We start from the raw sequence: 11,752 nt of genomic DNA, 5'->3' as shown, positions 1-11,752 counted from the left end.
CCCAATTAAATATACTTTATTGCTAAAAAACATCCTTTGGAGTAAAAGTATTTATCCTTGGCCCCAGGGCTCCTGGGAGTGTTTGCTACTGCAGAGGGACAAAGGGCCTGGGGACATGGTGGGTGGGACGTACCACAGCTAGGTGGCCCCAACATACACACATCACAACACAGCCACTACAAACCAAGCATTCACTCAGTCATCCCCCTCAGCCACCATAACATAGCATCTGCTCATCACCACCCCTCAGAGGGGGTCAAACGCCATGGGATGACTCCTGTGCCCTGAGACGGGGGCCAGCCAGCTGGGGGGGGAGGGCTGTTACTACCTTAGGTGGGAGACAGATGCTGAAGAGCAGATTTGGGAAGACAATAGACACACCCGCCCCCTGTTGTCTAGGAGGGGGACAGGCTCCTCACTCTAGCTCCCCAGAACATGTAGCAGCCCCCCAAGCCCCAGCTTGTCTGTCATGTGATTCTCATGATACTGATGTCCCATGTGCCCGCAGCAGGCCAAGCCGGTCCCTCCTGGGCTTCACATGACTGACTCCTTTTCACACGTGGCAGCATCATTCTCAGTGTTGTGATAACTTTTAAGGAGGGGGTTCCCCTCCTCTGGGACGGGTGGCAGTGGATCCAGGGGCACCTCACTTTTCGTCTGGATCAACTGAGGCTCCGAGCTCTGCAACTTCATACGATCCACATAGTTTTGGAGGAGTCCGGCCCCAAAGGCATCACCTTCCACATTGATGACGGTACAGGACCGGTCTCTAAAAGGGTGCAATTGACAGGAAGGAAAATGAGATGGGAAGGAAGCAAAGGGCCAAGGGCCAAGGGCCAAGGTCGACACCTTCTGTCTCTTCTGATGGAATCATTGCACTTTGAGACAGGTTCTCTAAGTTGCCCAGGTGGGCCTCAAATTTGGGATCATCCTGCCTCAGCCTCTCTAGTGCTTGGGATTACAGGCCACTCTGGGCCACCATGACCAGCTTCATATTTACTTTCAAAACCACACTAGTTTCCAATATTTACACTCTTTTATCGCACACTGCAGGTCAAACCCAGGCTCATGCTAGGCAAGTATTCTACCACTGAGCTACCCTCCCAGCCTTCAAATTTTTGTTTTGTTATTTGAGACAGGGTCTCCCTGGCCTAAGTGCCAACTCTACTAATCACATAGGCTTACTACCTTTCTTGGGTTCCTCTTAGAACTCCACAGATGTCAACCCTACCTCTAGAGCTCTTTTCTGTCTTGGAAGATGCCCTGAGACACACTGGCCCCCTTCCCTTTCCAGGGGTGTCCCATAGCCCCCTACCACCACCACTCACACCAGCCAGTCCATCGCCAGGATCAAGGAGATGTCGTTGACAGGGAGGTTGACGGCTTCGAGGATGATGGCCAGAGTGAGGATCCCACCTGCAGGGATGCCGGCCGCCCCGACACTGGATGCGGTGGCTGTGATGCTGAGAGCAGCGGGGAGGAGGTCAGGTGAGGCAGACACCTCAGGGCCGGAAGAAAGTGCGGCGAGGCAGGTCCAGGGGCTATAGCTGCAACACCCACCCTAGGTACTCACAGGATGGTGATGATCTTTACCAAGTCCAAGGGCTTCCGGTTAAGTTGAGCAATGAATACGGCAGCCACGCACTGGAAGAGCGCTGCTCCGTCCATGTTGACGGTGGCGCCGATGGGCAGGATGAAGCGGCTGATGTGCTTGGCCACGCCGTTCTTCTCTTCCACATACTTCATCATCAGGGGCAGCGTGGCGGAGCTACCGGGGAAGCCACGCAGTCAGCGCCCCGCCCCCCGACGGCTAACACCCCCTCCCCCAGAACCCGCGCATCTCCTTAGCTTCCTTCCTAACTTGCAGCCCTTTATCCTGTCGCAGCCAAAGACTGGATGCAAAAGACCCTACAAAATGCCAAGATTCTAAAATATGTAACCTGGACACCCCCGAGTATAAACCACTACCTCTTAAAATACCCAAGGAAAGATGATATCTAAGGCAGAGGTTTCCGAAATTTTTAGGGTGGAACCCAGGACCTTGAGAAACTGATTGTTGAGTATAGCCCCTGTGTCTAGATCTATCTACTATTCCCAAAGTTTCTGGTTCTCGGATCCCCAATACCCAGCCCATGCCCCTTTGCCTAAATATCCCGCCCTGACAGACAGCAAGGCACACCTGGAAGAGGTCCCAAAGGCGGTGGCTAGTGGCGTCACAATGCCCCACAGGAAACGGTAGGGGTTTTTGCGCGTGAAGAGGAAATAGATGAGAGGCAGGACCAGGAGCCCGTGGATGACGTGGCCCACCAGGCAGCACAGGACATATTTGCCAAGGTTGGTGAAGAGCTGCCCCACATCCTCTATCTCCATGATCTTGCTGGCCACCAGGAACAAGATGCCCACAGGGGCGTACCTAGTAGTCACCAAAAGACTAGTTACTGCTGCGGCCCCATTTTCCAGACTCCCCCAATGTGAGGAGCCCAGGGCAAGGTGCTTGAGTTTGCGCACCACTCCCAGCAGCCTCTGTTCCTTCCCCCAGGCTTTCCTTTGAAGATAGAACAGTCAGGAAATAAAAGCCTGGGTGCTTCCAACACCACTCTGAGGTGATATTAAATCCAATTTGGATTTAACAGCTCAGCGAGACAGAAACATCCATTATGTGGCTGTGTTTTTTCACTTGCTTGTTATAGCAGCCAGTCTGACTTGAACCAATACAACCTCAGCAACTCATCAAAAATAAAATGGTTTCAGATCTCAGTAATTCGCACATGAGGAATATACAACACACTGAGCCTTTGATCGTGACTGAATTGTCACAAGAACCCACAAGGGAACTCCCATGTGAGAGTGTCTCAACCAGGAATAGTGACACATGCCTGTAATCCTAGCACTCAGGCAGGAGGCCAGCAAGTCTGAGGCCAGCAGAGCTACACAGCAAGACTTGGCCTCAAAACAGTGCCAAGCATGGTGGCACTGGCCTATAATCCCAACATTCCAAGATGCTACGACAGGGCCAGGGAGATGGCTCAGTAGAATAAGTACTTCCCTGGCAAGCTGAAGGGTCTGAGTTCAATCCTCGGTTCCGCCAAAAAAAAAAAAAAAAAAAACACTAGGACATGAGGATCACAAATTCAAATTCAACTTGGGTAACTCAGAGATTTAATGATATCCTGTCTCAAAAAACAAAATTCATTAATTAAAAAAGGACTGGGGATGTAGCTCAGCCTGAAAGCTCTAGGTTCAATCCCTGTTACAAAACCAAAAAGACCAATAATGTACCAGCTTTGGATTCTTAGCAGTCATGGAATTCAGTACTGTTGCCATTTTTTAAGTGAGGGAACTGAGGCACAGAGATGGCAAGTCACTTGCCCCAAGTCACACCGCCATGGAATCGATGTTGGATTTAAATGCAGGCCCTCTGGCCCCAGGGAACAGATGCAGTCTCTCCCTACCCCAATGCAAAGGCCCAGCCTGTGTCCTACTACCTACCACATGATCCAGGAGACCAGCACCATGGCGGCATCATTGAAGGAGCTGAAGAATTGGATGAGCAGCTCTCCCTCGGGCCCCAGCTTCCGCAGCGCCACACCAAAGACGATGGCAAACACCACCAGGCCCAGGATGTTCATGCCATCCACCTCTTTTCCCACAGGCACCTTTGTCAAGAAATAGATGGGAGTGAAAGGAGGGATACGCAGTCCAACTGCCCAGCCACGGAGGGCCTGTCCTGGACACCATTGAGACCCAGCAGAACCAAGACAGCCTGAACCAGTCTGGGTCCAGGGGAAACAGGTGTCACTAAGGGGTCGCCTGAGTCAATAGGGCTGGAACTGGGGAGCCCCCGGAAAGGGGAGAAACTGAAAGGAGTGTCAGCCTAGCCACCAGGGAAGGATTCCTGGAGGAAGGGGCACCTGAGCAGAAGACAGAAAAGGTAAACCAGATAAAGAAGTAAATCAGGTAGTAGAAATTTCTAGAGAGGAAACAATGTTCAATAGCTAAGAAAAGAGCCCAAGGGGAGCATTCAAAGAATGGAAAGAAGCTGGGCATAGGGGCACAGGCCTGTAATCCTAGCACTTTGGAGGCTGAGGCAGGAGGATCACTATAACCAGCCAGCCTGGACAGAAGCTGAACAGAGGAGTCATGAGTCTGGGGGAGGGAGGCTGCTGGGATCTGACTTTCCAGGGAGCCATTGTGCAGAGACTATGGCGAGAAGCCTGGGCCTTTTCCTGAGGACATTAGGGGACGTAGCAATTTGCACTGTAGATAAGACTCCTTTGCTACCAGGTTGGGGACAAGTGGGATAGGATTGGGGGTTGGGAAGGAGTAATCGTTCATAGAGGTGGGTCATGGGGAAGGAAAAGCCAGGACAAAGTGGAGCAGCATTTAGAAGGTAGAAAAACCCGAAACTGGCCAAAGACTGCAGTTTTTTGTTTTTTTGTTTTTGTTTTTGAACCAGGAATCAACCTCAGGACCTTGCGCCTACCAGGTAGGCAATGTGCCACTGAGCTGTACCCCTGGCTCGAGAGTGTAGAGTTTAAAATAAATCCCACACCATTTAGAAGGCAGACAAAGACTGGGGCAGGAACCAAACCAGAAAACCACAAAAAAACAGTGTCACCTTGCAGCGCTTCGTTTGCTTACCTTCACAATGGTGTGGTTGAACGGTCTGTCTTCGTAGGCGGTGGCGTACTGCAGGTGGGGTTCAAAGTCAGTGTCAAATGTCACAGAGCCCCTCTCCCCCCCAGGCCACCATGTTCAGAGCCTGCCCTAAGCACCCTGTAAATGGATTTCCCCTGCCAGCAGCAATCCCACCAAGATGGGAGGAATAGCATCCCATTTCCTGGCTGCAACGCCACCTGCTGAGTCACCTGTCACAGTTGGAATGAAAGCCCACAGGATGCTCCAAACCCATATCCCCGCTTTTCACTGGCTGAGGGGGCTACCCAAGAACCCTACAAAAAGCACACGTAATGTGTGGCCACATTCGTGTTCCCAGGCCCAAAAGTCAGTGGCAAGTCTATGAACAGCTGTCTCTGGCTGTCTCCCTCCCTCCCCACCCCGGTGGGAAAGACCTGAGAACTTACTGAGCTGAAGGCTGCAGAGACCAGGTTAGAGGGGAAGATGTTTCTGTAGGAATACACAGAGGGGTTACTAAATGTAATCATGGAGGACAGGGGACAGGGGTGTAGGGGTGTGGGGGTGTGTTGGCCTCCTAGAGGAAAGTGAAGGGACCTGAAGGGACCTTCTGAAGCCAAATGTGAAATGCGTCTCACACACACACACACACACACACACACACACACACACACACACTCCTGCCAGGATTCAGCTTATACACATTTCTTTCTTTCTTCTTCTTTTTTTTTTTGTAGAACCAGGGATTGAACTCAGGCCCTTGTACTTGCCAGGGAAGCGCTTATTCCACTGAGCCATTTCCCTGGCGCCGGCTTATACACATTTCCAGGGTTGCAAGTCTGAGGTGACCTTCTCTGGCTCATGAAAACTGCCATTCCAGACCCAGGGGATTGTGGGTTGGAAGTAAGGGACGCTGGGCCCCAAGGCAGGGGTCGGGCGTAACTCCGCCCATGCAGCAAACTTAACATTCTAGCCATCTTGCATCAGCTACTTCCGGGAGGACTGAGAAAAGGGCTAGTTCCTGAGGGGCAGGCAGGGAAGGGTGTGGCGTGGGAGGGTCTGGATGGGCTGGAAAGTGGAAGTGAGAGGCGGCAGGACCTGCAAGGCAGGCGAAAGTGTCATGAATATGCATGTGCACTTAACAGTGTCCCTTGCCTGTCCAGAGGGAGTAAGAACAGCCAACTAGTTTTGCCAGGCATTCCACCCTCACAACTGCCCTGGGACAAGCATTAGTACCATATTTCACAGAACAGGAAATGGAGGCACAGAAGGGCAAAAGACTTGCCCAGGTAGGAAGTGAGAGCTGGGAATGGAACCTAGCCAACAGCCTGGCATCCTCCCTCTCCTGAGGACCAGCGCTACAATCAGACTTGGGGCCATGGGGCCAGCACAGCCAGGCTGTGTGGTGCAGGGGAGCAGTGTGCACGTGGACATGTGCTCAAATGTGGGTTCAGCCATTTCAGAGGCAGATGGCACCACCAGGTGCTCTGCTACCGGGTGTTAGCCCCACAGTGCGGATGTGTAACAGCTGCTGTGAGGCCACGTGTCTTGCTTGTCTCTGGGCGCCTGTGTCCGGCTGCAGGGCTGTTGCTAGAGGGCTGGGTGACTGTGGCCAGCCAAGTGTGAGTCACAGCTGTGTTGGTGCTGTTAAGGGGTATAAGGAGCTCATGAACAGCCCAGAGTGGGTGTGCCCGCCTGCAGCCTGGGGCTGGGCCAGGACCCTGCTAATCTCAGCCAGCCAGGAGGTGTCACCCACTACAAATGTGGAGAGCAACCCTGCAGTGTCATCCCACCTCACTTCACTAACATCCCCGGGTTGGTAAGGCCCATTCCATGACATAGTTTCCTCCCCCAACTTCCAGGAAGTCCCCAGCCCAGACACTGACTCCAGAGGCCTTAAAGGCAAAGGCTACAGGGACCCCACCATCTACCCCCTGGGGAGGGAAAGGGCAGAAGTTATCCAATCCGGTCCCCTTCAAAGGTCGTGGGGCTGAACTGAAAGACGGAAGAGGGAAGTGACCAGGTCAGCTGACCTGAACAAAACCCCCTTTCTGAAGGGGGAGGCTTCAGAAAGGCAGCTATGTCTGGGTGACACCTGGTGTGGGTAGGCTCAGGGCTAGGAGGGGGCTCCAGATCCCCTCCAGTCCTCCAGGGGATCCTTCCCCAAGAGCCCCAATCTCTGTGACACTGTTCCCAAGCTCCCTGTCCTCAAAGTCCATTGCTTCTGGACAGACTACGTCCCAAGACTCTCAAGTATTCGCCTTCCTTCTCTAAGTCCTCCTTGCCTATCACCCTCATGCACGATCCTGCTCATGTACCCAGCCCCCAAGATTTAAAAACTGCTCCCCAGAAGTCCGGCTTCATTCTTCCTAGTGACCAGAACCCCCAACCAGCAACCCTACGGAGGGATGCCTCACTCTAGAGGACCCAAAGTCCTTTCCTGCCCACGTGGCCACTGCCACACGCCTAGTACCGGAGCTGCCCACCCCACTCAGAGGAAAGAGAGGATGTCTGACCTCACAAGATCCAGGAAGGAATCCACCACCTCCTTGTTGGGGGTCTGTCCTGCTGATTGGGCGGCAGAGGTGTTGAGGGTGGCTGTGGTGTTCAAAGTAGCTGGGGTGGTGAAGGCACTGCCCGGCTGCAGCACCAAAGCCAAGCCCACACCGATAGATGAGGCTAGCAGTGTGGTCACCAGGAAAAAGAGCAGCACCCAGGCGCCCAGGCGGCCAAGGGCGCTGGGGTCCAGGCTGGCGGCCCCGCTGACCAGGCTGCATACCACCAAGGGCAAGATGATCATCTTCAGCAGGCGCAGCAGCAGCTCTCCCGGGAAGGCAAAGATTACCAAGTGATCGGGCCTCATCTGGCCGCTGGTCCCCGACACCCCCAACCCCAGGGCCACGCCGGCCACCACGGCCGCCACGGTCAACAGTACCAGAAGGTTGGCTCTCAGGCAACGACGCACCCGGCGACGAGACAAGCAGCAGCTACCGGCCGTCGCGCCTCGGTCCTCCGTAGGACTCAGCTCCGGGCCCCCGCTGGCAATGGTCCCCGCCGCCATGAACCCCTTGGGGTCGGCCTTCGGAGGATCGACCACCATGATTAGCAGGGCCGGGTTCCTAGACGCCGGGATGCTGGGAGCGGTTGGGGCTCTCTCTCGGGACACGCGTCCTTAGGGCGGAGAGGGGGATAAGAGCGCCCGGAAGGTGCACCTCCGCAGGGTGCCTTGAAGTTGAGAGTTCAGAGGCTCTCGGGAGCCGCAGCGTGGGTGCCCTCGATAGGGCGCCTGGGCTCCTGAGCTCTCGCCGGTGGTATAGGACGTCCCCAAGCGCCTGGCTTTCTCAGCTCCGCCAGTTGGGCATACAGGAGTTTCTCGGGCTGGGACGTGAGGTCCTCGGCTCGCAGAGGTCGAAAGCAGAGGTGGCTGAGGTCCGCAGGAAGCTAAATCCAGGTAGCGTAGACTCGGGACGTCTGGCTTCGGAAGTCGGGGACCTGGGTCCTGGAAACCGAGGGTTAGGGCGCCGGAGCTGGGATGCCAGGAGGCGGACTCCAAGAGGAAGGAACTTTTGACTCTTGAGTCCGGGAGGTAAAACTCAGGCCCCTGGGTACAGAAAGTACCGGCTCCGGACTAAAGAAAAGAGCAACCCACAAGCGAGGCAAGGCGCCCGGGGCGCGCCGCGTAGCTCTGGGCGCGCGCGGCGGAAGCTGCCAGGATTAAAGGCGGGACTGGGGCTCGAGAAGGCGGGCTCCGGCCCTCGGGCTCGAATTGGCTGCGGCGCCTTCCAAGCTCTCCAGCTAGAGCCCGGCAGGGCTGAGACTCGAGAGGGACCAGTCGCTCCGAGGAGGCTAAAACTCCAGGTCTGAAAGGGCTTGACCGGGAGAGGGCGGGGCCAGGGACCCAAAACGGGACCGAAGGGGCGGGGCTTTGGGAAATCGCTGTTTCGCGCCAAAGAAATTGCTTTGTGGGCTAGGGCAGGTAAACCACAGCTGTTCACCGGCTCGAGGGTCCTTAGGAAGTGCAGGTGATACTCAAATAGTTTATTTGCAAATCAGCATAGCTTCGTACTTATAGCTTTGAGTTGTCTTTTGTCATCTCTCAGAATTTAAGTTCCTCTGCTGTGAAATGCAAGTAACAGAAGCTCATCCCCTACATGATTGCTGTAAGATTTGAATGATACAATTGTTCATTGAATGTTTTGTTTTCTTTGTCTTTTTCTTTTCTTTCTTTTTTGGCAGAACCAGGGATTGAACTCAGGCCTTGAGCTTGCCAGGGAAGCGCTTATTCAACTGAGCCATCTCCCCAGCCCCTTGTTTGTTTTTTAATTTTTGTTTTAAGACAGGGTCTCCCTGTGTAATTCAGGCTAGCCTTCACCTCACCATATTTTGCAGGCTGGCCTTGAACTCCGTGCTCTAACCAGGCTTCTGAGTGCTCACTGAATAATGTTTAGAGTTTACTTATTTTGACCCCCTCTACTAATGCCTGAGATAGCCTCACTCTCCCATGTTCCTGACTTGAAAGCAGGTAAAAGTAATGAAGTTTTCAGGGTCCCAGGCCCACTGCCAGAGCAGGGGATTTGGACTTGGGTGTCTTTGAGCCTGCCTGCACCCTCATCCTCCATCAAACACTGTTAGGATGCCTTCACCTGGTACCTCTTCAGGAATGGAGATTTCCTTAGAGAGACTCATTTGTTCTGATCATGGTTTGGGTGCTGTGAGAGTAGACAGGGACCCAGCAACTGCAATGACAGTCTTGGCTCTGTGTCCCTGGGACCTAAAGTCCAATGAGGGAAACTGAGCCATCCCCCCAGTGATGACAGTGATAGAATTGGGAAGCAGGGGATACTTTGAGGAAGAGGAATCCAGCTGAAACAAGAAGCCAAACTGCTATGGCTTGAGAATGGTTTGTCCCCAAATTAGGCAGGAATTTAATCCCCAAAGATTTATGGTAATGGTATTAAGAGGTTGGAACATTAATCTGGCATGCTTAGGGATGAGACCCATCAGAGATTAGATTGGGGGATTGATGAGAAGAGCCAGGCTTGTTAGCTCCACCTGTAATCCCAGCTCTTTGGGGTGCTAGGGAAAGAAGAGCAAAAGTTGGAGCCTTTGACTGTACAACTTGGTGAAAAAAAAATGTTTTCATTTTATGTATTTGGTACAGGGTCTCACTACGCAGCTCGGATTTGTAGTGCTTCTCCTGTTTTCAGCCTCCCCATGCTGGGATTATAGGTGTGCACCACCATGCCTGACTTGGTTGCCAACTCAGTGTGCCCCAGGCGCAAGGCCGGCTCAGCATGTGGGATAGGACCAGGGTTCCTGGTCCCTGCACTTGCCAAAGCAGACACTTAGTCTGCTGAGCTATCTCGCGGGTCCTGACAAAACAAAAAATAAAACAAAGACTACAAAGTAGGGCCAGCCAAATAGCTCAGTGGATTAAAGCACCTGCAAGTAGGTGCAAGGAATGGGGGTTCCATCCCTGAGATCCCTGGACCCACCCCTGGGATGCGCTGAGACAGCAATTGAGACTGGGTGTGATGGCACATGCCTGTAATCCCAGCTCTTGGGAGTCTGTAAACAGGTGATCACTATGAGTCCAATCTAGTAGTGAGACCCTGAACACCCTGTAGACCCTTCCCTAAAAATACAAAAAAAAAAAGAAAAGACTATAAAGTAGACAGTCTCAGGGCTGGCCAGATAGCTCAGTGGATTAAAGCACTTGTTTAAGCAGAGAGAAAGAAGGGGGTTTGATCCCTGGTGTGCTGTGCCAGCTCCGACCCCAGGGCGTGCTGAGACAGAGATTGAGACTGAGTGTGGTGGCACCCACCCCTAATCCCAGGGTTTGGGAGGCTGAAAACAGGATTATCACTAAGAGTCCAATCTGTGTAGTGAGACCCTATAGATCCTGTACTAAACACTTAAATAAGTAAATAAAAGAGCCAGTCTCACGTGGTTCCTTAGAATAAGAAAAACTGACTTACCCATGGCCTACTCCAGTTGAAGGGAATGGTACCTGCAAAGCCATCAAGCTAAAGAGCTGGGAACATTCTGAAACAAAGATCTAACCTAGCTGCCCCTGTCCTCTGGATGCCCCACTACTCCCTGCAAGATTTGGTCCAGATTCCTCAGTGGGGCATCCATCCATCCAGTAGTTCATGCCTTCATTACTCCACAAACCAAATGCACATAACAGAATGCAAAAGCCATTAAATAGCAAGAGATGTCCCCATGTGCCAGTGCTGACACTGGGCAGTGCCATGATTCATCTACCAGTTTGGACCCCTACTTTATCAAAGGATGCTCAAGTCCCTCATAAAATGCTACAGTGTTAAAAAAAAAAAAATACAGGGGGCGAGGGGAAAATGCTAGTGTTTCCCAGGACCTATGCAGATCCTCTTTTTGTGCATTCTGTGAGAGTGCACGCGCTTGTGTGTGTAGCACTGAGAATTGAACTCAAAGCCCCATACATGCTGGGCCATTGCTCTGTCACTGGGCCACATTCCCATTCCCAGCAATTGTTTTTTCTTTTTCTTTTTCTTTTTCTTTTTCTTTTTCTTTTTCTTTTTTCCCGGAACCAAGGATTGAACTCAGGCCCTTGCGCTTGCCAGGCAAGCACTTATTCTACTGAGCTATCTCCCCGGCCCCAGGAAGGCAAAATTTAAAGAATTTATATGGTAAAAAAAAAAAGAAAAAGAAAAAGAAAAGAAAAGAAAATGTGTGGAGAACAAGTGGGGCAACTCTCCTTGAAAGAAGAGGAGCTGTCTCCATTTTGGCTGTGCCTGACCCTACTTCCTTGTATTGATAGGTACAGAGCTGGCTAGGACTTTTCCTTATCCCTTCAACTGACTCTAAGCAATGCAGATAGGTCTAGCTAGATGCTGGTGGCAGTCTTTGAAGACTGCAGGCATGTTTCCCTGGAAACCCCCATCTGCTGCTCTTTAATATGAAAGGGAGGAGACAGGACAAAGAGTCAGTGTTCCACACTGTTGGCTGGGATTGAGCCTGAAGATACAGGCTTTGACTTCTAGGGGCTTGAAAGATTACACATCAGAGCTGGGGAGATGGCTCAGTGGAATAAACGCTTCCCTGGCAAGTGCAAGCGCCTGAGTTCAATCCTTGG

General features: G+C 52.5%; 1 protein-coding gene across 3 annotated transcripts; it reads right to left on the bottom strand.

Moving 5' to 3' along the window:
- Slc1a5 (solute carrier family 1 member 5) lies at nt 1-8,441 on the bottom strand. Of its 3 annotated transcripts, XM_004644280.2 has the most exons (8): nt 7,152-8,441; nt 5,085-5,127; nt 4,642-4,689; nt 3,490-3,656; nt 2,180-2,413; nt 1,574-1,768; nt 1,329-1,463; nt 1-769 (listed from the first exon to the last, which is right to left on the bottom strand). In XM_004644280.2, exons 1-8 carry the CDS (start codon nt 7,733-7,735, stop codon nt 535-537), a joined length of 1,641 nt encoding a protein of 546 aa, XP_004644337.1. In that variant the 5' UTR covers nt 7,736-8,441; the 3' UTR covers nt 1-534. The 3 variants fall into 3 exon arrangements, with proteins under 3 accessions (XP_004644337.1, XP_023560332.1, XP_023560333.1); XM_023704564.1 differs by lacking the exon at nt 1,329-1,463; XM_023704565.1 differs by lacking the exon at nt 2,180-2,413.
- Between the last annotated feature and the right edge of the window lie 3,311 nt (nt 8,442-11,752).

The sequence above is a fragment of the Octodon degus genome, unplaced genomic scaffold (assembly GCF_000260255.1).
Source record: "Octodon degus isolate 3935 unplaced genomic scaffold, OctDeg1.0 scaffold00197, whole genome shotgun sequence".
Classification (NCBI taxonomy): domain Eukaryota; kingdom Metazoa; phylum Chordata; class Mammalia; order Rodentia; family Octodontidae; genus Octodon; species Octodon degus.
Note: the sequence above shows the minus strand (reverse complement) of the source record. Positions and strands in the feature narration are given on the sequence as shown.

Excerpts from the sequence above, each read along its gene's own strand:
- Slc1a5 (XM_004644280.2), bottom strand. The coding sequence starts at position 7,735 with ATGGTGGTCGATCCTCCGAAGGCCGACCCCAAGGGGTTCATGGCGGCG. Across the intron at positions 1,769-2,179 it reads GCCTTTGGGACCTCTTCCAG|CTCCGCCACGCTGCCCCTGA; the intron begins GTGTGCCTTGCT and ends CTTCCCCGGTAG. Across the intron at positions 770-1,328 it reads CTGGCGATGGACTGGCTGGT|AGACCGGTCCTGTACCGTCA; the intron begins GTGAGTGGTGGT and ends GCACCCTTTTAG.